Raw genomic sequence first — 26,573 nt, 5'->3', positions numbered from 1 at the left:
ATAGGCACAGAATCGTAAATAATATTGGTGGGGACTGTGTTTGCCCCAACTGCAACTCACTGCACTAACTTAGCCCGCCAGCCCCGCCCCCTTGTGCCTTCAACGGCATGGTAGAAGGCCGTTCGCGCGAGAGAGAGAGAGAGAGAGAGAGAGAGAGAGAAAGAGAGAGAGCGAGCGCGCGCATGTGTGTGTGTGTGTGCATGCATGCGTGCGTGCGTGCATGCATGAGAAGAGTAGGCGGGATTTAGACCGGATATCAGCAGTCATGGAGCGCCCCCCCTCCCCGTTCCTCATCTACATTACGTCATCGAGACCTGCTGTGTATCTTGTTTATATCGATACGACATTGTCAATGACGATGATGATGATGATGCATCCTCTATGCTTCTATTGAAGCATCATGCATTTGAAAAATATATTTAAATTAAACCATATGTTTTTGCATCTTTAGTGACACATAAACACAGTGTAGGCGGGACTTCCTTTGCGTGGAACGGGTCTGAGGCTGTTTATCTTTGTGTGCAGAGGCGGAAGGCAAGAAGGACCCGTGAAGACACAGATAACAAGGTAGGCTCTATGTTTGTTGACAACACCACCGTTTGGCATTTAGAATGTGTTTGTAATGCAGCAGCTTTCGATTTAACGTCTCCTGTCCGGGTGGTCTTGCGACAGACAGTCACTGCAGTCCTTTGAAAGTGACATTGTCCGTTATTTTATTGGCTGTCTGTTTATTAAACGTCTTATTACCAATGTAGCACCACATACACAGACAGGCAAGCTGACTCGTTGCATTCCATACGTTCTATAACTCGTTACGTGTCTGAATTGCTGCTGCTGATTCATTGTTGAGATGGTGAAACGTCTCTTGTCACATTGCATGTCTTAACCACTTAAATGGTTGAAGTCCCTCATGGCTCTATGCTAGTGTATTTTCTGTTATATTGTGGTGAAAGCTTTTGCTGAAAATAGCCGATCGACAAGCTTACAAGGCATCATGCATTGTAAGCTTGTCGATCTGCTATTTTCAATGCTGGGGTTTAAGTGGTTAATGTCGTGGCTTTATTTTTAGTTTAGCAGCAGAGACACAGACAATGCCATCGCCATCTCCCCCAGTTGCCAAATTTGGTATGACATCATTATTACCCATTACCCCCCCCCCCCTGACCTACAATATGTTGAACTGTCTGTCATGCATTTCTTCATGTTGTGATAACCTAATGCCATTATGTATTCAACTAAAAATAATTGGGTAGTTGACCTATTTGTCCTCATAGTTCTTGATATTTTCTACTGAGTTGGTCACTCTCAGCCTGCTGTTCTTATTTTGGGCAGTTGAGTTCATTATTGCGAACGCGGAAGGAGGCGCCTCCGACCAAGTGGAGCTTACTATGTAACTCTGCTTGGGTTGTGTCTCTGTGTCTCTGTCTGTATCTCTGTGTGCACTGCCTGTGTGCAGCTCCTCTGAGATAAGTAAATGTCCAATTTAGACGTACCATACATCAAATGAAAGGTCTTTGAAAACTGAACACACCTGTCAAGGTTGCGTTTAAGCCCGCCCCTTCCCCCGGAAGCCACGCCCCGGAGAAGGCTCCTAAAAACTCCCCATTGAAACCCCATGTTAAATGAAAAGTGCCCGAATCGCTCCGAAACTTTTTCTACCCCCCCTAAGTGGGGGTCTACGAACAAATACTTCGGGCTCGGATTTTGGCTCCGCCCCCCGGAAGTGGGTGAAACAGGCACTTCAAACACTTTGTTGAATTGTTCAAAAACATTCAAAGTTTTTTTTTTGGGAATTTGTATTTTTCTAAGATGCTCCTTTTAACGCAGATTTTTTTTTTATTATTATTATTTTTTTTTATTGGTTACTTTTTTTTTAAATTATTTTTTTTCATTATTTTTTTTTATTTTTTGGCGTTCGCTTACCGCGTTCGCGCGTCTTACTTGTATATAATATACTGTGTGTATATGTCTGTCTGTCTGTCTCCCTCTCTCTCTAAAATAATATAAATAAATATATATTTTTATGAACAAATGTCAATAATAGTGAATACACCTACAACAAGCTCACAATGTGTCATGTGATGTGACGCAAAGTGAGCTTGTAGATTGCCTATCTTTTGCTATGTAGTATATTTGAAACCTCATATATTGTAACTAGTATCATATTCTGTAATTTTGTATTCCTAATTGTATTCTCTGCCACTCAACAGCTGTTCCTATGTTTATTCCCGCGCCACTCTTAGTTGATTCAGCAAACTTAACCAGTCTGTCTGTCTGCCTTTTCATATTAATCTACAGCTGACATCCCATTGGGTGTTGCACTGACACCTATTTGTGTATTGACAGGAAATACATGGTGGTAGTAGTTTTTGATCTCTGGGTTACAGACAGAAGTCTCCCCTAAAGTTGTTTGGCAACTCAGACCTAACACTTGGGGCTCCTTTGTCTCACCCAGGGAGTCTTCATTTACTCTGTACATTTACTACAGCTATTTTAGTGCCACACCTACATGAAGTATAAAAGAGTGGTTATTAACTCAGTTCACGGTTTTGTGTGATTGCAGAGTCACTCAACACCCAAGGCACAAGGATGAGCGGCTTAATGAGAGGCCGCTGCTGTCCCCAGGTCTGCCTATGGGCTCTTCTCCTGCAAGCGGTCTCCATACATTGCATGAACTATCATGGGCAAAGGGGTCACGGCTTCAGGGATCGGCCCAAGCTACTGTTGCTGTCGTTCGATGGCTTCCGCTGGGACTATGTCCATCGGGTCCCCACACCCAACTTCGACGCGCTGATGGCTGAAGGGGTGAGGGTCGACAAGGTGGAGAATGTCTACATCACCAAAACCTTCCCCAACCACTACAGCTTAGTGACGGGTCTGTACGCCGAGACGCACGGCGTCGTAGCCAACGAGATGTACGACCCGGCCCTCAATCTGTCCTTCTCCATGGAGACTGACAGCATGTACAATCCGCAGTGGTGGGATGAGGCGGTGCCTCTCTGGGTGACCAATCAGAAAGCGGGAGGGCGGAGCGGAGCAGCGATGTGGCCCGGGTCCGACGTGGAGATCCACGGGACGTACCCGAGCCGCTACCTCCCATACAATGCCTCGGTCCGCTTCGAAACCAGGGTGGAGAAGATAGTGGAGTGGTTCTCCACACCGGGGGAGGAAGCGGTGGATTTCGGCGTCCTGTACTGGGAGGAACCGGACGAGAGCGGTCACAACCTGGGGCCCGAGAGCCCCCTTATGGACGACGTTATCGCCGACATAGACGAGAAGCTTGGCTTCCTCAGGAACGAGCTGAAGAAGGCAGGACTGTACGAGAGGGTGAACCTCATCGTCACCAGTGACCATGGCATGACTCAGCTTTCCCGTGATAAGATCATAGAACTGGATGAGTACGTGAGCAGAGATCTGTACACCTGGGTGGACAAGAGCCCCGTGGTGGGAATACTTCCTAAGGAAGGTATACAAACCTGTCTTTTTAACTGTCTTTTATGCATTTCAGTTTTGTTCAATAGCCTGGAATAGCCTGTTCCTTGCTTCCTTGTAAACCTGTAAAAGTAAATCTCATAACATTTTCTCACATATTCTGAATATCTTATTTTGTAGAACTTAAATTTTATCCTGGAAGTCAAAGGAGGTCAGATTGGGCTGAAGCCTGGGCCATGTATGTAGATGACTGACATAAGAGTACTGACATCATAGATTAGTGACATCATAGATGGGCCACACTTCCTGGCGGAGATATGCGCTCCACTGAGCATACATACACCCGTCTAGTTTTTAGATGTGTTCCAAATTGTCGTTCACTCCAATTAGTTTGCTAATTTGTTATTCTTCTACTAAAAGCATTGACATCAAGTGCAAAATTAGCACTTTTCTGGAATTTGATTTGTTTATCAATACTTCTTGCGTCAGAACTAATTGAATCAACTATGGAAATAAAATAAAGAAAGTGAAAAAGTGCATGAGTCTGTTTGAAGATCAGTCTCTATATAAGCACAGATACGTGTATGCGGGGTTGCCTGTATTTGAGTAACATTTGCCTGCATCTTTTACAGGGAAGTTTGAGGAGGTGTACAGCCAGTTGGCTGATGCAAACCCTCACATGGTGGTCTACAAGAAAGAAGACATTCCAGATCACTTCCATTACCGCCATAACATCAGGATCATGCCCATTATCATTGAGGCCCTGGAGGGCTGGACCATCATGAAGAACAGAACGGACCCCTTCATGTGTACGTATCGACCCAGCAACATTGCCTTGATACATTATCTTTGATACCACCATAATCTTTGATACGTTATCTTTGATATGGCCATCATCTTTGACACGTCTTCTTTGATATTATCATTTTTTTGATACATTATCTTTGATACCTTCATTACTGTATTAAACCTTCAAAATATTCCTTGAGTCGAAGCGATGCCTTTTATTCTGCAAGGAGATATTATGTGGGGTGTAATTAATTAATCTTTGTCCACTGGTTTTGTATAATCATTAAACAAGAACACTGGAAAATCAATTCAAATTAGATTACTATTTAATAATATTAGGGCACATTCAACATTGTTCCTGTTTAGTTAGTGAAATAGTAGCAAACCTAATTGATGTAATTTACTTAGGGCGGCCATAGCTGAATGGGTAGAGGCCGTCTGGGAATGAGAAGGTCCCCGGTCTACTCCGTCTGTGTCAAAGTGTCGCTGTGCGGGATACTTACGTAACTCCTAACTGCTCCTCGTTAGTGATGGGCATATCGATACTTGTATCGATATATCGATCGGTTGTCTGAGTATCGTTTGGTATCGATACTTTAAAAAAAATATCGATACGTTTTAATGTATTTCCGGTTCCGGTTTACGGCCATTTCCGGTTCCGTTTTGGTACTTCCGTTTCCGATTTATGGCCATTTCCGGTTCTGTTTCTGGTACTTCCGTTTCCGGTTTAAGGCCATTTCCGGTACCGTTTCCGGTTTGTTTATGTTTCCGGTTCCGGTATCGGTATCGATATCCGAAAATTTGCCCCAAAAATATCGGTATCGTATCGACTTGAAGAAATGTGGTATCGGCCCATCACTACTCCTCGTTGTATTAATAAAGTGAATTGTTATAATTTCTTAGCAGTAATATCATACTTGTCAGTGGCAACTTTCCAATAGTCTGTGTGTGTGTGTGTGTGTGTGTGTGTGTGTGTGTTGGTGGGGTGTTAGCTTCTGAATGAATGCAGGGGAAACACTAAACACTGTCTATGTAGATTATTGATTATCCCTAATGAAGGTCGATAATATAGAAATAATCCATCTCTTTTGAATCCCCAGTGGGAAATCACGGATACAACAACTCCTTGCCCAGCATGCAGCCTGTGTTTGTGGCCCGCGGACCAGCATTCCGCCGGAGCTACATCAAGACCACCATGCGTTCCGTTGACCTTTACCCTCTCATGTGCCACATCCTGTCCCTGCATCCTCTGCCCAACAATGGCTCCCTCTCCAGAGTCCAGGACCTCCTCTCCTCGCCGGAGCCCTCTCCTCCGACACCCAGCGCCCCTGGGTATTCCTACGCCCCCGCCATGGGCTCCATTCTCGGGGTCCTAATGGTGATAGGTTTCCTGGTGGTGTTTGTCAGACAGGTGACCATCAGACAACTGCCCTCCCTTCCACGCAAGAGTGGCGAGATGTCGCAGCCCCTGCTGCACGATAACATGCAACTCTAGGCAAGGAAACGAAAGGAGGTGCAAAAGCAAGACGAGGAGATGGGGGATTGGGTGGTATCCCGCCCAAGATGTTATGTTCTGTCCAGAAGCAGCCGCTAAACGACTTCCCTTGCCCTTCTATACACGCCTATTTCCTGTCCGCTTTATGATCTGGGGATCTGAGAGAAAATGTAACAACTATGCCAGTGATTAGTTTTTATTGTTATTTATTAGTTTTTTTTTTGGGGTCTTCTCCTAACCTCATAATTGTGTTTTAGGGGAGCATGTGCAGTATTTTAACACTGTCTTGTTCGACCTGAGGTCAAGGGAAGTGTGTTTAAGGGTTTGTTTCAGGTTACAGGCTTAATCAAGAAAAAAAAACTTTACACAGGCTACGTAGTCGCTTTGCTTTCATTGTGACTTTTACTTGATTTCATCTCGTCATTAATAGTTGTCACATCACTCATTAAACGTCCAAAGCAGAGAGCAGAAGTTTACCCTGTAATTGATGTAGATATTAACAATGGTGGGTCCACCTGTCTATGTGAATAGTAGCCACTCGATTTGGTTATTTTTTTATGACATATCCCAATCAATACAAAGCAGATTTGGCGTGTCAGCAGAACCAAGACCTGCTGTCAGTTATGAACGCTGCAATTGTCCGGAAAAAGCGCTACAAGTATTAAGTGTGCTACAGTGTCAGGAAACCGAGCCAGCGGGATGCTGGCTCGGTTGAGTCAGTGCCCTTCTAGTACAGTAGTACCGCTAAGCAGATAGGAAGAGGTTACACCACTTAGAATGTGAGGCTCTCAATATGCCAAACTGCTGTGTGTGTGTGTGTGTGTGTGTGTGTGTGTGTGTGTGTGTGTGTGTGTGTGTGTGTGTGTGTGTGTGTGTGTGTGTGTGTGTGTGTGTGTGTGTGTGTGTGTGTGAGACATTACTTGCTTGCTCTTCAAGTATTCAATTACCATTTGCCTTTTAACTTCATGGAGTGTCTCTCTAAGGTGTGCAATTGTTTGTGTGTCAATTAGTCTATTATATGTTCGATAGATTTTGTTGGGGCAGTGGGTGTGGGGCATATTTCTGTATAGATGACTATGCCTTTCATTCATATGCCAGTCATACCCATGCCATTTGTTGGTGAAATGTGAAGTGCATTTGCTATTGGTCAGTATTTTGTCTTAGGGATTATAAGGGTTTTGTTGATGTTTGGTTGAGAAGACTTAGGCATGGCTTGCGAGAGCTGTTCCCCTGATTTGCACTAAAGGATTAGAGATGAAGCCGAGAGAAGGGGGCAGTGGTAGGAAGGCTTGCTTTTAGGTCATGTATCATTTTGCACTCTTCGTTTGTAGAAGCTTTTTGAAATAATATAAAAGATAGGTGCCTCTTCCCCCCCAAAAAAGCTTTTTAATCAGCATAATCAGAACAATAAAGTACAATCCAATTCTGTCAATTTTAATACTTCTAATATTTTTGAAATGATATTTTAGAATAATTGACTGAATTTTGTCATTAGGATTTTAGAAGGATTAACTTACACATGTGCCCACAAAAGACAGACATCACTGTGATATCCTTTTTACAAAATGTAACTTCATAAATTACGAGCATTTATGAGATTAACTAACTTTCTGATAATTGTCTTATGTTAAATGAATGAAGTGTTGTCTGATGATTTTCCCCCTGATTTACTGAGAGAAAACACATATATTTACCCATGCACTGGAAAACAAATGATAACGGAGGATCAGGTTTATTTAAGGTAATTGTGGATTTGGAATTTGGTAACATGGATGTTATACTAAATAAAATGAACTAGCTACCTTTGCCATGTTAATGCAATGAATCAATCAGTTCTGAAATAAAAGGGACTTATATAACTCTCAAGTGTGTGTGTGTGTGTGTGTGGTGTGTGTGTGTGTGTGTGTGTGTGTGTGATGTGGACATGAATAAATTGTTCAAATGTATGCGCTGGTGTAAAATATTGATTGATTGAATACTTGTATTAATAGTTTGCAAATAGCACAGAGGAATACGTTTTTTAACTTTAACCTTTTATACTTTGGCTATTCAAAAATAGCAGATATACAAGCTCATAGCGTGGCACTGAGTGCTATGAGCTTGTAGATCTGCTATTTTTGAAAAATCATCTAAAATCATTTAATATATATATATAATTTTTAAGCGAACATTTGAAACTTAAATATTTGCTTCTGGGGGTCCTTGGAACAAAATATTTGAGATGGGGGTCTGCGGCCGAATGCATATCATTTTGGGGGTCCTTGACATGAAAAAAGGTTTGAGAACCACTGCTCATTACCATTGGTTGCATTTTCAATCAGGACTGTGAGTCTGTGAGAGTCTGCAGTCTGCACAGAGCTATGATGACCTCTGCGGCGCAAACATTTACATAAATCACCTGTTAACTTCCAGGACCAAAGTTCTTTTATGAGTTATCGCAAAGAATGTGCCCATGCGCGCATTCAGTCAGTGGCAGCGCGCAGGCTGGCTCCTCTCTCTCTCTCTCTCTTTCTCTCAGTCACTTCAACCACTCCTAACTGACCTGAACCAAGAGGTCTGCCACTCCATAGGACCCGATCTGACATGGAGAACATCTACGAGAAGATCGATGAGGGGAATAACGTGTACGACACGACGCCCGTCGAGCAGCGGGCCGACAGCCCGGCAAAGCCAGCGGATGCGACGTACGAGAACCCGGGGGTCATCTACGAGACCCCAGGTGAGGTGAAGGAGGAGCCCCTGTACAGCGAGGTGCAGGTGCACGCGTCCTCACCGGCCTACATGGACACCAGGGACGGCGACGAGGACGCGGAGAAGCACAGCGACAAGGGATCGTCGTCTTCTTCATCATCCAGCAGCGACAACGAAGAGGAACAGGGAGAAAAGGTGGAAGAGAAGGTCGAGGAAGAGAAGGTCGAGGAGCCGCAAGCAGAGGTCGCCGAGCCGCAGCCAGAGGTTGCCCTCCTGGTCGAGGAGGAGGCGCCGGAGGTTAACGGTGACGGACCCGGTTCTAGGCGTTCATCATCGGCTTCTTCTGCTTCTTCTTCTACATCCACACCCGCGGGAGAAGAGGTCGCTACGTCGTACGACCTCAACCAAGAAGATGACGCACCTGAGCCTGAAGAGCTCAAAGCTCTGGAGGCTGTCACCCTGGAGGAAGATCCCAATAAGCCTGAGATCGCTCTATTCGTCAAGGTAAAGAAACAGCTGGCATCACAATCATTTATTACAGCATAATCACGTCACGAGATCCTTTAACTCGCCATCAACTCCAACTTCAGTTTAATGTCACATCACAAGTTTACACTAGAGTGGGTGAAATTATTTTATGCAAGCCAATTGCAGTTACAAAAATAAGAGAGGAAAAAATAGCCTATCAAATATATGCCTACAGTGACACACAATGTTCTTTACATTCAATATGTAAATATGTATTTATTTGCATCACTCCATGGGCAGCCCATGCACTGGTAGGATTTTAGTGTACAATATGACCTTATCTCCATCAGTGATCACAGCCTACTACAGTAACACAGTCTTCCCCTCCCTGCCTGTCGGCCTGGCAAAGACAATCATTTCAGATATATTTTTTATTATTTTTATTTAATTTGAACGGTAATCTCCATTTTGCTCTTATTCTAATATTGGCTGGTGGTGTGGTCACATTTGCTCCAGCCAAAAACACTTTTGCACTCATGTGGAAAGCAACAATGCTGTGATTTTCCAACTCCATATCAAATGGCATGCCAGGCACTACATTTTGTGTTTGTAACACTACAGTAATGGGAATATCTGAGCAAAACCACAACGCTTCAGTCTGACAGTCACATTAATGCAATTTCTATCCATGTTTATAAGTTGATGTTGGTGTGTGTGTGTGTGTGTGTGTGTGTGTGTGTGTGTGTGTGTGTGTGTGTGTGTGTGTGTGTGTGTGTGTGTGTGTGTGTGTGTGTGTGTGTGTGTGTGTGTGTCGTACTGCTCAAAAGCTGAGCATTACAAGGATACAAGCAGCACTGACTATTATGTTAAACTCAGAGGTCGCTCACTTCAAAGAAGAGAGGATACCTGTCACTCTCAAACTTGAATGAAAATAAAAGAGGTGATACAACACATAAATAATAGCATCACAGCCATTGTAGTGACAAATCTTGGCAAGTTATTCGTTTCTGGAATATGCGACTGGGTAAAGCAGCGATCCCACCATGTCTTTCCCTTTAATCCGCACTGGTGCCTTGATGTAATCATTAACTAGTTTACTGTATGGCCATAGAAACCAGGGGTGAACTCCATGCTTGAGCAAATCCAGTTGTGTGTTTTTGTGCCTTTTCTGATACAGCCCGTCTGTAATCTGTGTTATAGTACATTCAGAGGTCACTTTGCTGATTGGGCAACAGAGACTGAGAATCAGTGGCTTTGAGTCGCATAGGTCTGTTTCAACTCAGCAAATGTAGTAGGCTACATGTTCTATTTTTGTCTTTTGAGGAGAATGTTTAGATTACTATAGTATTTTCAAACAAGACAGATAGCAGGATGTTTCAGAAGGAGAACGGACAGGAGAGGCCAATGACCTCAGGACCATTACACTCCTGGGTCCAGACAGAGAGTGAGAACCAAGCCAATGTGAAGGGGATTCATTAGGATACTAAATGTTGTCACATGCTGTACCATACAATGCACACAAGTGCAGCCATTCAGTGAGATTCCATAGATTCTCTTTACACCTTTAATGAAAAGGGCATTGGGTCAAGCCAGTCTTTATATATATATATAATATAATATAATATCATATAATATAATATAATATAATATAATATAATATAATATAATATAAAAGCTGATAGCCACATATAATTTAGAATGTGCATAAAAGCAATTCAGCACAGATGAGCTGTGGCTCTCTGAGTCTGACCTAGAAGTTTATTTCTGAAAATTGATGTATTTAATGGATCAACATGGGGGTACATAGAGGTCGATGGCCAGTTGAGTCTTGGGGTGAGGGAGTCTGAGTGAGGCATGTGGATGGAACAATACTGGCCTACGGCTCTAACAATACAAAACAGATTGCCCTCCAAATGATTCAGTTAATAGCTGTTACATAATCATAAGCATAGCATATAAAAGATCAAGTTTTTTTAATCTTGCCAAGTCAAAATTGAGAGGGAAAAAAATTGGTGGCTCATTCTTAGATTTTCCTATTCGTCCCTGCAGGCATAGGATTGTTTTTCTAATATTAAATTTAGCTGGCTTTGCAGGTCATTTCAACACATTTTCTTGATGGCGAGAATATAGAATCCAGCTGGTGGGATTTGGGAGTTGTTTAACTTTGGATAAAATGGGAAACCGAAGGATATTAACACCTTTTGAATGGCATGGACCGATAACAGCACAGATGGATGACAGCCATAAACATAAACATGTTCTATCATGATATTAGTATATCACCATGGTTATGATCAACATGGACTTACATACACCAGCTCACAGACCATGTGTAGTGGGTGTAAGCAATAGAACTGCCCCCTTCCCTGCATACCAACCCAGCCTCTATCTGCCATTTCCAAACCCACTGAATCCAACAAGTGGGTAGGGCGGATTTCACAACCGTTTTATGTTCAACGAGTCCCACTATAAAAACATGGTTGAGATATGTATACATTGATACATTGATCGGCTTGTATGCTGACCCGCCTGCTTTCTGTGATACTGCAGGCAGGCATGTTGAAAAATGACTGTTGTCACTTTCCATTAATAGCCTATTACAAATGGCAGTTTTCATTGAGGACTAAATCATTTCATCATAAGTGATGACCTGGAAATCTTTTAACATAATGCCAGTTTTTACTTTATAGTATGCACTGTAAAGGTATGCTTTGTGTTAGCTGGTGGGGCCACATATACTGTATTTACATTTACTTAGGAATATACAAAGTGATTGGCCACGATTGACAATAGGTTATGTTTGACGGTGAAGTTCAGTGTCTCCAGCTGTCCAACAACTTGCAAGGCTGTATTTTATGTCTCTGAGTCTGAATATACTACTGGCAGTATTCGTGGGCTCACAAAGGGTTATGGCATTTCTCATATAACACAAGGCTTTGGCCTCTGTAAGTGCCTGTGTCTTCATTGACTGACACAAACTGTTATCTTGTCACAGTGACACACAGGTGTAAAATGTTTGTAGTTATGAGTGGAAGGGTCAAAGAGGCCCTGTTCTCTCTGCTTTAGGGCAGATAATGAATGGCAGTTACTGAATGATATAGGGTGAATGATTAGCTGAAGTCAGTGATTTGAGCTTCCTTGTGTCACAAGAGAAGTGGTGAAATCAAAGCCATTTTCTTCCCAAAAATTTCAATGACCTTCACTGCTCACCTTTGCTTGTTATCTGATAACAAAAAGGCATACAGAAAATAAACATGACTGTAATGGAATACAAATTAGTTTCACTTGAAGCCTGAAGGTTTTACTGTTTATAAACCACATTTCAACCTGGGGTACCCATTTTGGCCACACAATTTCAAAAGAATGTGGGGCAGCCATAGCTTAGAGGGTAGAGAGGCCATCTGGTAATCAGAAGGTCATCAGTTCACCCCCCGGCCCACTAGCATATGTGTCAAGCAAGACACTTAACCCCTAACAGTTCCTTCCCGTGCGCCTCTCAGCAGCCATCAGCCACAGCAGAGTGACGTTTAAGCAGAATTTCCTGGATTAATAAAGGTCTAACAAAGAGTTCAGAAATATGCTAAAAATTGCAGATTTACAAGCTCACGGCGTGTTGCGAGCCCTATAGATTGGCTATTTTCATTATTCATTGTATAACGAAGTGTATGTAGGGCTTAAGTTGGTTAACAGTTATGAGAAGCCACACTGATGCATTATCAAAATGAAAGTATAAGATACGTAGCAACGCATACAATACCATCACTTACAGTATATGTTGGGTACTGTAAAAGTGACAACACCAGGCAAATGCAGCATGTGTGCCACGTTTTCTGTGTGTACAGTATATATGGGCTACCACAGACATGCAAAGCAGAAATCCTGAGAGATCAGAGAAGAGTACAGATGTTCTATATAAATGTTGAACAAACAAAATGCTATTTGACAAATGATGTTCTTGTTTATTGTTGACGGTTGATTGAATACGCTTGAAAATGGAAATTAATAGGGAGACACTTTATGTTTCTGTACATTATATGTGTGGTGTGGCAGAGGGGTGTGGTTTGTTGTTGGCTGTAAGCAGAGCCATATGGCAAACCTTCAGTGCAGCAATTATTGTTGTTACCGGTCATTAATCTAACTGATTGGCTGTCATGCCAGATTGTAAATGGCAATGATTATCATAATTATTTCAGCATTGATTTAGGGCTGAGTAATGAATCTGTCCTGTAGGACTGTAGGTTGGTAAGCCCACCAGGAGAGGGGGCTATTTTAATAATGGAAGTAGTTGGAACAGGCATCACTTTTTACTGCTTTTCAGATTCGGAGGATGGTGGACTGGATATAATGTCTCGGAAAGACACTGTTGGCCATGGTTGAAGTCTTGTATACAGTGACCAATTTCAAATGATATTTTCTTAAGGAAATTGTATTTTATAGCTGGATATGCATGATCTAGTCTCTCCATACTGAGTGCAGTAAATAATCACATTAGTGGGTGCCACTGTGCTGTCAACAGAGGTTTTCACAGTGAGACATGCCGCATACAAGCCATTCACTTGGCTTGTAGGTGGGCCCTCTCTAAAAAACGAAAGCCTGTTCCTGAAGTTAAAACCAAAGCCGAGCATCAATAATTCACACAGGAATCTTCTCCTCATCTCCTGTTGGTGATCAAATACAACCTGCCTCAACCTGCCGGTGTGAGACACGTGTGAATGCACATTAAATATGAATGACACACACACACACAAATGCACACGGACACGCGCGCGCGCACGCACACACACACACACACACGCACACGCACACGCACACGCACACGCACACACACACACACACACACACACACCTGCTCTCAAAAGTTCTCACCAGGACGTTAGTTCATCCTGGATTTTGCAGCATTTCCCCTACAGCTTTCAAGCATTGACAATCATGCAAATGTTTATTGATATGGACAGGGGGAGGCATATTGATTGAGCTGTACCCAAAGAGAACATAGTACCAATGAGGAAAAGAAAGGGCAGCAATACATTTGGCAATACATTTGAGAGAGAGAGAGAGAGAGAGAGAGAGAGAGAGAGAGAGAGAGAGAGAGAGAGAGAGAGAGAGAGAGAGAGATGCGATAGGGAGGAATGGAGGGACAGACATAGGGATGGAGGTGGATGAGGTGAGGGTGGGGGTGGGGGATAGAGAGCGTGGAGAAGGGAACAGGGAGAGGGCTCCACCCCCTGGTATAGGCTGACACCTGTTTTTCACTCAGAATCAGTGAGAGCCAAGCTCGCTCTGCTCCCCATCTGGTAGCCCAGGACCAAATCAGAGCATGTTTCTCTAACCTCTCGCTCTCTCACACACACACACACACACACACACACACACACACACACACACACACACACACACACACACACACACACACACACACACACACACACACACACACACACACACACGCGCAACACATGACACCTGGTCCCGACCCCCGGCTACAGGAGACAAACAAGAAAAGCGCAACATCAACAAGACCTTACGGGACCGAAGAAGACAGTGGTGCTCTAGGGACAGGTGACGAGAAAAGTGAAACCTCCCAAACCGAAGGCTGAGGACCTAAAAGAAGCGAGGATACCTCCCTCAGACACAAGGCGGTGCTGCCCTCAGACAGAAACCAATCGAGAGAAGTCTTCTAGGTTTTGACAGGAGGATGTAGACCTCCAGGGCTGAGATCAAGGACCTTTCAAACCGGTGCAGGTTTTGACTGCAAACCCCATAAGCAACAAGGTGCCTGTCGTGGTCAGACCACCATGTCTGCCAACGGTCAGGAAAGAGACCCCGACATTGAGCTATTTGTCAAGGTAAGGAGGAGACAAGGTTAATCTTGAAGGATGTTTCTATTCGTCTTTCTTTGTTCAACACTCAGTTTTGGATAGAAAAGACCACATGGTTCTCTATGGATGGACATATAATTTCAGCGCTGCTGTGTGTTGTGGAAAGTCTGTGTAACCAGATAGCAGAGGTTCAGGTTTCAGAGGCACGTTCTGGTCCAAGCTGACCCGGGATTGTTGTGACAGTGATACAGCAGCTACCTGCTGATGCTGTCAGGGCACTGCCGTGTCACTACTACCCTGTCAGCTACTATACCAAGAAGATAGGAGATTATTTTACATTTTTGCAGCACACATTGGTATTGTACTGTAAACTAATAGTTTGTGCTTTTGAATAACACTACAACATTTCGGTCGCTCAGACTTACACCAGGTATATAGCATACCTGATGAAGGCCTGAGCGACCAAATCGTATCTCTAATAAACCCTTTTTGGCTGTAAGTGAGGACAGTGTGCATCTCATGTTGCCTGCCTGCTCCGACGCACCTGTCCATTGAAGTAGGTGTGCAAAAGGACTTTTTGACTATATAACACTACACTCATACTTAAAATCTGACGATTGCAGACCTTCTCAAGGCCTGCTGGGAGATTCACAGATACCTCCTTGACAACTGCTGCAGTGAGATAAAAACAGCATCTTCCAAATATATCCTGCTGTTATTATATTCATGACTGCTCTGATCTGATCCGTCAATGAAACCCGGCTTAACAGAACAAAGCGATAAAAGCACCGCCTTTGAAGTGCTGCCTACATGCTATGGTGCTGTGTGGATTCTCTCCCCCCCGGGGGAAAGTTGTAGAGGCAGACAAAGGTAAACCGAGGCAGGTGAGGTGGATGCAGCTGGAAAAATAGGCATGGCTGACAGTGCTGCTGGGATGCGCTGCCCCAATTAGCTGGCATGAGAAGGCTGGATGCAGCCAAGCAGCTCGCTAGGAGCAGGAGGAGATCAGTTGGGTCTCAAAGGAGCCGAAATACACTCACGATCATAATAACAAGGTGTGCTTGCATCACTCACAGCCTCTGCCATGTACAGTACAACTTTCTGCATCATGCAAGTACCTGCATTACACAATTCTGTGTGATAATAATGTGGATGCATGTTTTTGGTAAATATGAGATCCTATGTACCAGTTTCTAGATACTTTACAAATATATCCACGAGTCACAACATGTATTCTGTGTTATGTTGTGGTTATTATTACTTCCCAAAGCAGAATTCAACATCTCTGTGAAACATGTTCAAATGAACTATGGAGTTTAAGTAACCTGTATAAAGTCAACATCTGCGCAAGTGACTCATCACAATCAACTCCAATATTGGGTTAGTCATCCATGCTTAAGAGGATGTAAGCACTACTCAAACTTCTTCCAGTAATTTATTAACAGGTGCTCAATCTAGAAAAGTAATTTTACAGTTAAAGGAATTACCAGCACTCATGGAAATTTCTGTTGTGAAAATGATTCCTCTATCCTGCCATGTGAGATGTGACCTAGATGGACAGAGAGATCTCCGCAACTTGAGAGAGTGCATTTGATTTTTGTTTTTTAGGTCAGTGACACTGCGAAGAACCCAGCTGAATCTTATCTGCATTTATTGCACTTAAATAGCTTAATGCGTGCACGGTACAACACATTCAAAGAAGCATGAGTCATGTTTACTTTATCTTATCTTATAAGTGGTATGCCACTGTTAATATGGTTAACATGTCCAACAAGATAAATGCTAAGTCTTCAGAACTCTGCCACCAATATAAACAATGCAGGCCCTATCTTGCACACCGCCTTACCCCTTATCTCAATTATTTTGCAATTTTTTACTATTTTGAAAAACATTTTTAAATAGTTCAAATAGCAAATCTACAAGCTCACAACGTGTCGATGTAGATCGGCTAGTTGAACCATTTCAAAATGTTTTTCAAAATAGTAAAATATGGCTAATAAGTTTAGGGATAAGGGGTAAGAGCCGCATCATTTTTCCTCATTTACTGCAACCAAGTTTCATGGATAGTATTGAGTAGAGGTGGGAAGCAAAATAATGTGTGATGCACACAACACTTTTCACCACAGAAGTACAATTTAGTTTGACTTTATTGATACAATTATTGACTTATTCTGTGTCTGCATTATTCTGATTAGCAGGTGATGGTAGATCTCTCCAGCATTGGAAAAGGAAGAGTAGATCACATGCCCGAAAAGGATCGCCCACCCCTGGTATAGAGTTATAAACCCTTCCAGTGGTTTCACTCACCATCAAATCAACCCGGGGTGCCATGCCCCCGCGCTCTGTTTGCCCACAGGCCCAGTGGTGTGTGTGACAGCCTTTGTCTTCCATGTTCTAGATGTTGATTGGCTGTCATCAGCGGTTGTGTATTGTGTTTCCCCAGTCTCCATTGAGAGCTGCCCCTAACAATGTACAAATAGAAGCTTCACATCAATGGGAGGGTACTGGCATGTATACAGTCAGCTCAGCTAGTTTTGCATAGACATCCCTGCTTTCTGGCTTTTACCAGGACCGGTGTCTGGGTGGGTGGCAGTTATAACAAACGCACCATGTTATGTCACTGGTAATATCAGCTGTGTTATTATATAGCTTTGCTTACTTACTTAACCACATGAGCCCTAGTGTCGCTATTCTGGTCATAATAGGATAAAATAGGAAAACATTCCACAGAAACAGCAGATATACAAGCTCGTGAACTTTTAATTCGGCCATTATCAGGGAAGAGATTTGGTGTAGAGGAAAAAAAGGAGGAGACCATGGTCAAGACTAGACCCCTGGGGGACCCATGTCAAATAAGTATATGGGGTTTAAGATGTTAAGGTGGTATTTGGGGTTATAACGTATTTCTTTCTTCTTTTTGCGAAAAAGTTTAATTACAGTATATTCTGATAGTAATCATTACTATATAGAGTGTTTGTTTAGTAATGGCGGTCTCCCTGTTTTAAACAGAAAATCTATATTCTTGGAATGAAACTCCATTCCGTGCCATGGTAACATTTAATTCTCTTCTGCACCACAGATCTCACTTCCAACTGTTATAGGATTTTGAAATAATGAGAACATTGGTATCAGCTCTCCGTCTATGTGTTCTTTGTTGCTATGGGGCACAATAAGTTGCTTTGACGGTTATAGCAGCACAAGCTAGCTGTGCAATCTGTGCATCATCTGAGAAACCAAAGTGCTGGCAGGCATCTCAAACGTCATGGTCCACGAGGGCCGACCATGTGACTCCACTGTTGATCCAGTGGGCAATATGCACCTGTGCTGCTGTGATCAGCCTAGTTGAACCACTTTCAACCTAGCGTGCCTATTTTCACATGTCATAGGTCAATGTTTTGTATTGAGAAAATAGCCAATCTACAAGATCTCAACACCATCTCAACACTGTTACCTGCCGGTCTGCCAAACGTTACAGTAGATATTGTTTAAGTGGTCAACCACTTAAAATCTAGCGTCCATAATTTGGCGATGTCTTATGTCACAATAAAAAAAAGTGAAAATCTACATCTACAATCTCACAAATCATAGCTTGTAGATCTGTTGTTTTTGTGTGAGACCATCCATCACAGCGAATGTTGAGTAGGACCCCATTGCAGACGACTTGAGAATGACTCAAATGTCTTTTATTAAACTAAAGAAAAGGTGATCCCTAAACAGGGCAGCTAAACGTCAAAATACAGAAGAAAACTTAAGGAGGCTTAATGCCCACAGAAGTACTCACATTGTGGTTTTAGATACTGACAAACACACTGAAACAGATGGGTATAAATAGACAGGGAACTATCTACTGTAGATGCAGGTGAACTATAAATACAATCAACACAGGATGGGCTGGGGGCAAACAAGACACAGGTGACTAGGCTTAACAATAACCAAGGTGGGGAGACAAGACAGGTAACAGCTACAAGGGAGAACAGGAAGCGCATTACTACAAAATAAGATACACAACTCATGGGGAAACAGACTAACAGAACTACCAACACCAAAACACGAAATACTGGACAAAACATAGAGCTACAGCCTACAGAAACAAAACTGTTGCCAAGACGACGATGACGATAGGATAATCGTCCCGATTAAGGACGTAACGCCAGTATGACGTCGCCCTAAGATCATACGACACCATGTCTCACCCATAAGTACAGCGGAACGCGGGAGCGGACGCAGACCAGCTGTAGGATAAGAACCTGAAGAGTATCTGAAGACTTGAGATAGAGCCATACCTAGGAGAGCTGTACTCAGATGGAGTTGTACCTGGAAGAGTTATTCCCAGAGGAGCCTAGAATCTCATAGTCGGCTGAGCCGCTCGTCTCAGCCCCAGTCAGCCATATTGCGACAGTCACAGGAGCCAACAGCACCTAAAGATACAGTCCTTAATACCCCATTGGAGTCGTAACAATCAATCAATCAATCAATCAATCAATCAATCAATCAATCAATCAATAAATCAATCAATCAATCAATCAATCAAACTTTATTACAGCCGAGGCCAATAGGGGACATACAAAACATTAAAAGTTAATATATAAAACAACTAAAAAGCACAGTAAAACACAACAATCCACACAGAGTCCTATGTTACAAAAACAATCAGGAAAATGTGACAAAACACCAAAACAAAAAATGGCGGGAGCAAGAACACAAGAGAGAAATACATGTCCAAAGTCCATGACAGTATCCTATGAGGAAGCATAAATACTTTACGTACTTTAAGGGCTTTAAGTCGTTAAATCAATAAATCAAACATATTTTGTTTTTCCTCATTGGCTTCAATGCTGTACTTTACTGTATGCAGAACCAAGTTATGTTTAGTGCCAACTGCTGTCAGTGACAGCTGTGTTGTCTTTATGGTTCAGTGGTCTACACATGCCCTGTCATTGTAAAGGTTACCTGTTCAAATCCAGCCTGGCCCCATGGTGCATGCATCCATCCTCCTGTTTCTGCTGTTTACTCTTGTAATACTACAATTTACAATTTCAAAACTCAAATTCCCAATATCCAATATGTGTAAATGTTACAAAAAGTATATATTTAACTCAAGTAAACCTTTAAATGAATAATTCATCGTCTCAAAAGCTCCTAGGCATGTCCCTAATAGATATTTTTCATGCTTGTACACAGAATGTTGATCTGAATTGCTCAGTAGTTGAGTGATAGTCTTTAAACGCAAAGCTTAAGAGTTCCACTTTTTCCATGCTGCACTTGGTCTAAATCTTTGCATTTTTCAGGATAACTTCTGACAGTAGTTAATTATGACTTGAGAATTCTTTGTGTACATACTTGTATGGGCGTTACTACAGAAAAGCATGAACCAGCTAAACAGCCTTGTGGTTTGAGTGTCCGCCCTGAGGTTGGGAGACCGGGGTTGATCCCCGGCTGGGTCATACCAAAAAACTATAAGAATGCCTCCCTGCTAGGCACTCAGCATCAAGTTTTTTTTTGGGAGTAAGTCCCTGCGACATACTAGAGTCCAGGGGGTGTGCTTGTACATCAAGCTGCCTCACGCCACAGAAACAGGAGATAGGCTTCTTTCTGCCACATGACTCGGCAAGGCTTACTTATTGTATAAAGAAAAGCATCAAAATGATAAACGAACACAAAGGATTTTACTGTGTGGAGTTTAGAATGATAGGTCTGAAGCTTTTGCTTGACAACCACCTACAGACCTGCCTTGTGTTGTTATTCTGGAGGTTTAAGCCTTGAATAGTGTGCCCTAGTGGCCAGTGAACCAGGTAATGGAATCACTATGTATAATTCAGCCTGTCCTCTGGATCAGGTATCAGGGCAAACCTTCCACTGTACAGCCATACACACAGAATCATTGTATCTTATGCACACAGGTAGAGCAAGAGATTCTCCCCCCCGTATTTATGACATTATTTGGCCGTATTTATATTGACTTTATGACATATTAACCATATGTACCCAAGCATTGGGGCGAACATTCTGCAAAAATAGGTGATCTACAATCTAACAATGCGTCACGTTGCGACACGTTGTGAGCTTGTGGATCAGCTATTTTTGGCTCAGATAGTGTAGAGGTAAAAAAGAAAAGGAGGGGGCGACTCTGGTCAACTAAGTATATAGGGTCAAGTCATGTCATAATAATTTAAAGATGATTATTCATCCTTACGTAAAAGGTATGACCAGTTAGATCTCTTGTTTTGTGGCTTCCACAAGGGATTTAATATTCATCTGTGGATGTTCTACCCCCTCGTGGCCATATACTGTTTCCTGATTGACCCTATTAACTCTTTGACTGCCAGAGTATTTTCATAAAGTACTCCCCCAGTGCCAGCAATTTTCGTGTTTTTTTATTTTTATATTTTGAATTTTTCTCATGAAAATAATTTAAGGGGACACAATTTAAAGACCCAGCACAAATCCGCCACTAGAGAGCAGCACATGACAGCTTGATCATGTCGTTGGGTCTCTCTCACCCTTCTTGATAGATTAGACAAGGAAAAACATGAAAACGGACGTGACGTCGTCCCAGATTGTTTTGATCGGCGAAAATTACGATGTGATACACGACGGCGATGACTGATCGTCACCCAGACCATAGATTATAGAAGAGAACCTGTCCGTTTGTCCGTTATACCGTGTGAAAACCCGTTTATTTACCTATTTTGGACGAAAATGACTGGGGAAAAAAATCAAAAACCGGAAACGGAATCCAGGCCATGAAACCGGATGCAGATGTCCGTGAAGTAAGTGGAACTCGAGAATAACATTGAATATTAAGCAGCATAGCGCAATCAGAGATTAAACAATGAACGCGCGTCAAGCGTGTCGAACGCGTCGACGGCCAACAGGACAAAGTAGCACTGACGCGTTATCGCGTCGTCCGCAGTCAAAGAGTTAATCAGATAAAAGTCACTGATAACAGTTAGAGTAGTTAATCCAATTATTTATTTATTTATTTGGAAATAGTTAGAAAGCCCTCTTGTTGGTGTTGATGACCCTGTGACCAGAGGGTCACAAGTATAATTTTCAGGACACTCAAAGCAAAACACTGAAACCTCATGTGTGTATCTACATGTGGCTGGACGAGAATTACCTGGTTTAAGTAGTATGCAAAATAATTTACTCTGTGTTATTATCTGCCAGATATCCTCAACACATTTGAGCTACACACGCCTTTTGAACATGATTCTAACCTGGCGAGTAGATATTCCAGGTAATGATTGACAGCAAGTAACTCATTCATGCCAGATATCAGTACTATAATTTATAGCATTACATATAAAAACCAGGCCGTGGGAATGTTTTATCACATCTAGAGTATCCCAGTGTTGCACTGGCCTCTCATTGAAGCTGTCAACAACACATACAAAAACATGTACCCCTGGCTGGCCTATTTAGGACTAACTCCTGCCAGAGCGTTCTCTCCTATGCAGTCTCAGCTTTCCTCCAGTCCCATTAAGGATAAAAAGGGGGAGTGAACTACTGTCCCCCCAGAAAAGGATTCTATAATGTTGGGATATAAGGAGAGCTAGGTGTTGGTATGAACTGTGGACATTGTGTGTTCTGTCTGTGCAGGCTGGCAGTGATGGAGAGAGCATCGGCAACTGTCCCTTCTCCCAGCGTCTCTTCATGATCCTCTGGCTCAAAGGAGTGGTGTTCAATGTAACCACTGTTGACCTCAAGAGGTTAGGAAACCCATGCACACACACACACACACACACACACACACACACACACACACACACACACACACACACACACACACACACACACACACACACACACACACACACACACACACACACACACACACACACACACACACACACACGCAAACACACAGAGTATATACAGATGTACTCTTGATACGCTATTATTCTTTTATCTTTTCTGTCTTGTAGGAAGCCAGCAGACCTTCATAACCTAGCGCCAGGAACACACCCTCCCTTTCTGACCTTCAACGGAGAGGTCAAGACTGACATCAACAAGATCGAAGAGTTCCTGGAGGAAATGCTTGCTCCCCCAAAGTAAGTTGCAGGGAACCTTTGCAGAATTCAACATTAGGTCGCAAATACACAGATATCACACTATATCAATTTGTGTATAGAAGATATATTTTAGACTGCTATCGAAACAAACAATCACATTCTAACCATCAGTGTTTCCGGTGTTATCCCCAATTCTTTTGTATACAGAATTTCTTTTTTTTATTGAATTTGAGTTTATTTTCTCAATACTGCGCTGCCCATGTTATAGATATATGTGCATACCTGACTGGACTAACAATCTTTCGTTGTACTTGTTGGAGGAACTGCAATGTTCTGTTCACATGCAAGAGTAGAGTCATTTAATTTACAACACTAACACTGTCATTTCACACCAATAAAATGAAAACATTTAATGAAGGAAGGATGAAAGGAGGAGGATAGAAGAAAGTAAAGGGGGCTTCCTTTAAGAGGAAAGAAGGAAGAAAGGAATGAAGAATGAGAGGAAGTAGATTCCAAACAAGGGACCATGCTCTTAATATTTGGCAGTAATGTAACATCACCGCCAGCCGGGCTCCATTTTACTGCCCTGCAAGTATTTTTCACATTAATAAATAGGTGCTGGTGTGTAAGAAAGGCTGTGAGGGCGGGCGGCTGGCCAGCTCATGTGACTGTGTTACATGTAGAACATGCGCTCTCCGGTCTGAGCACTGCTCCAGGCCCCCAGGTGTTAATGCTCTCCAGATGTCTCCGTCTGCGTCTCCTCCCTAACTCCTGTCCCCCCCTCTGCTCTCCTCAGGTATCCTAAGCTGGCCGCCAAGCAGAGGGAGTCCAACACGGCTGGGAATGACATCTTCGCCAAGTTCTCGGCCTACATCAAGAACACCAAGCCCGACACCAACGGGGGTGGGCTTCTCTCTTACTTCAGCGTTATCGACGCGCGTGCATGTGCTTGTGTGTTCACACGAGGGGCGTAGACGTGCACATACATAGCCGTGCATGCATGCACAAAATCACATGTGAAGTTAAGGCATATGAGGATTTCTGGACATGGTGAAATATAGTATATTGAAGAGATGGGAACCACAGCAGAGTAGCTGGATGCATGTTGTAGTAAATACAATGTGTGCTTAATTTACATTTTCATGGCAGGTTTGGTTAATAATGGTCACATGAACAAATGACACACAGTGTCTGACCAGCAGTGAGTGTGGACCAGTTGCTATTATGTTCTACCACTAGATGGCAGCAGAGTTACGTAGATGGGGATCCAATTTGTTTGAATAGTTTTGCTGCCACCTAGTGACGATTGTAAGTGTCTATAAGTCTGTAAAATCCATTGCTCCTTTCCTCTTGCTTGTACACCAGTGGTTCTCAAAGTGGGATTTGGGGACCCCCAGGGGTCCTTGAGGGGGTTCTAGGGGGTCCCTAGTAAAATGTGTTAATATAGCATCAAAATCAGTTAAACTACTTTAGCCCTATATACATCGGCTAAGCTGATCTACAAGCTCACAACGCTTTGTGCGCTTGTGGATCTGCTATTTTAAAATGTATAAAAAATTTGAAAAGATTTGCAATATTTTATAACAAGTATTATATGGGGGTCCCTGCTTAGCACAAATTATTTTCAGATGGGGATCTGTAGCCAAATAGTAAATACATATTCATTTGGAGGTCCTTGACAAGTTTTAGAACCTTCACTCACTCACTCTCACGCACGCACGCACGCACGCACGCACGCACGCACGCACGCACGCACGCACGCACGCACGCACGCACGCACGCACGCACGCACGCACGCACGCACGCACGCACGCACGCACGCACGCACACGCTCCATAGGTATAAGTCACAATACATGCACAGTCTGCAGACTAGAAGCATTGAATCACCTTGTTGATCAGACTGAGACTTCCTGGCCTATCATAATCACACCTGATACTATTCCTGTATCCTGTGTCTTTGTATTACTGTATATCTACATCCACACCAATATCCTATCTTGCGCTGCTCACAAGCTCACAACGTGTCGATGTAGATTGGCTATTTGAACTATTTTTTTAATGTTTTTCCAAATAGTAAAAAATGCCAAAAAGGTTTAGGCATAAGGGGTAAGATAGGGCCCTTAATCTATATCTGTATCTACTGTTGATCTTTTCATATCCTTGTGTGGGTGTGCATGCATGCATATGCCTGTGTGTGCACTGTGCATGTGTCTGTCTCACTGTCTATGCTACTGTATATATCGTCTCTGTCGGGTGGAAACCTCATTATGTCCAAAACTGTTACTTTTTAGGATTCAAATTCAAAAACAGCAAAAGTAGCAGAGCGACAAGCTCAAAGCGCGTCGCTTCGCACCGCGTTTCGAACTTGTGGATCTGCTACTTTTGTGTTAACATAAAAAAGTTGAAATATGGAGATAAGAGGTTTGTGCCTGACAGCAACGATACGTTTCACCCTCAGCTCTAGAGAAAGGTCTCACCCGGGCTCTGAAGAAGCTGGACGACTACCTGAACAGCCCCCTGCCAGATGAGATTGATGCCGACAGCATGGAGGAGGAGAAGGGCTCCAACCGACGCTTCCTGGATGGGGAGGAGCTCACACTCTCAGACTGCAACCTGCTGCCCAAGCTGCACATAGTCAAGGTAAGAGCAGCCTACCTGAGTGAAGTAGTAGGCTACTGGAGGTTTTGGAGAGTTTTTCCCCAAATGCTTGGAAAAGATAAGCACTCAATGTATGTTGCGTTGGAGGTAGTGTATCGACTAGTGTTAACAGAATGTAGTCATAATTGAGACCCCAGTGGGTTCCAGCACCAGATTTCCAATGATTGTAATGTTAATGTTAATGATATTAATTATAATAATAATATTTTTTGTTGTTGGGGAAAACAACTCTACAGAGGTGGGTATTAACGGCAGATTTGAATAATTGGAGGGTGGCTCTGCTTTTGATATGCCCCATTTTTATCGCTAGTGGAGATATGTTTTATCCCCGTTTCTTGTTAGACTAAATGAAATACTGTACATGCATTTACTTGGGAAATGTAGACTGTCTGATATGTTTGATATTTATGTTTGATAATATCACAACTTAATAAAAACTAAATGCATCTTAACCACATCAATCCTGTTAACATTTTTAAATTATTCAAAAAGATTATAGATCACGCATTGTGATCTTGAAGCTCACAACACATCGCATCATGACGCGTTGTGAGCTTGTAGATCGGCTATTGTTTAGTATTTGTCGTATGAAGATGTATACAGTACAGGCCAGGGCATTAGTATAACAGTGTTTATAGTAGTTAAGAAAATGTCTTCCTTCATTAACATAACAGCGTTTTATTCTCTCTCCTAGGTTGTGGCGAAGAAGTACCGCAACTACGACATTCCCTCCGAGCTGTCGGGGGTGTGGCGCTATCTGAAGAACGCCTACACGCGCGACGAGTTCACCAACACATGCGCCGCCGACGCAGAGATGGAGATCGCCTACAAGGACGTGGCCAAGAGGCTGGCCAAGTAGCTCAACGAGCAATGTGGGCTCAAACTAAATGAACTGTCAACATAGCACACCTCTTCTTACCAACAAAAAGCACCCATGTCCATGACAATTTTGGTTAGGTTCAAAATTCGTCCACTGTAATGAATCAGGGAGCGAGTTCAGATATCACAGGCCCCTCAGTGCACGCGTTGTAGAGTTGGCCTACACTTTGTACAGCGGTGGGAACGAGGGGGTTCCTGGTTACGGTCAAAATACATTACAGCTTCTGAAATAGGTCATTGAATAAGGCATTACATTTTGAATGCATCTTTAAACAAACATGAAGAAGCACTTCATTTATCTTCTCGTGCAATCTTTCATCCAAGC

At 42.9% G+C, this 26,573-nt stretch overlaps 1 protein-coding gene across 1 annotated transcript; it reads left to right on the top strand.

Moving 5' to 3' along the window:
- enpp5 (ectonucleotide pyrophosphatase/phosphodiesterase 5) lies at nt 1–26,228 on the top strand (the record flags this gene model as incomplete). The annotated part of the gene is made up of 10 exons (XM_080452809.1): nt 1–567; nt 2,564–3,466; nt 4,065–4,241; nt 5,322–5,706; nt 8,287–8,911; nt 22,297–22,406; nt 22,623–22,748; nt 23,506–23,612; nt 25,170–25,351; nt 26,064–26,228. Exons 2-10 carry the CDS (start codon nt 2,590–2,592, stop codon nt 26,226–26,228), a joined length of 2,754 nt encoding a protein of 917 aa, XP_080308935.1. The 5' UTR covers nt 1–567; nt 2,564–2,589.
- Between the last annotated feature and the right edge of the window lie 345 nt (nt 26,229–26,573).

This window comes from Gymnoscopelus braueri (genome assembly GCF_963280865.1).
Source record: "Gymnoscopelus braueri genome assembly, chromosome: 16".
Taxonomy (NCBI): domain Eukaryota; kingdom Metazoa; phylum Chordata; class Actinopteri; order Myctophiformes; family Myctophidae; genus Gymnoscopelus; species Gymnoscopelus braueri.
The sequence above is the reverse complement of the archived record's forward strand: the minus strand, read 5'-3'. Positions and strand labels throughout refer to the sequence as shown.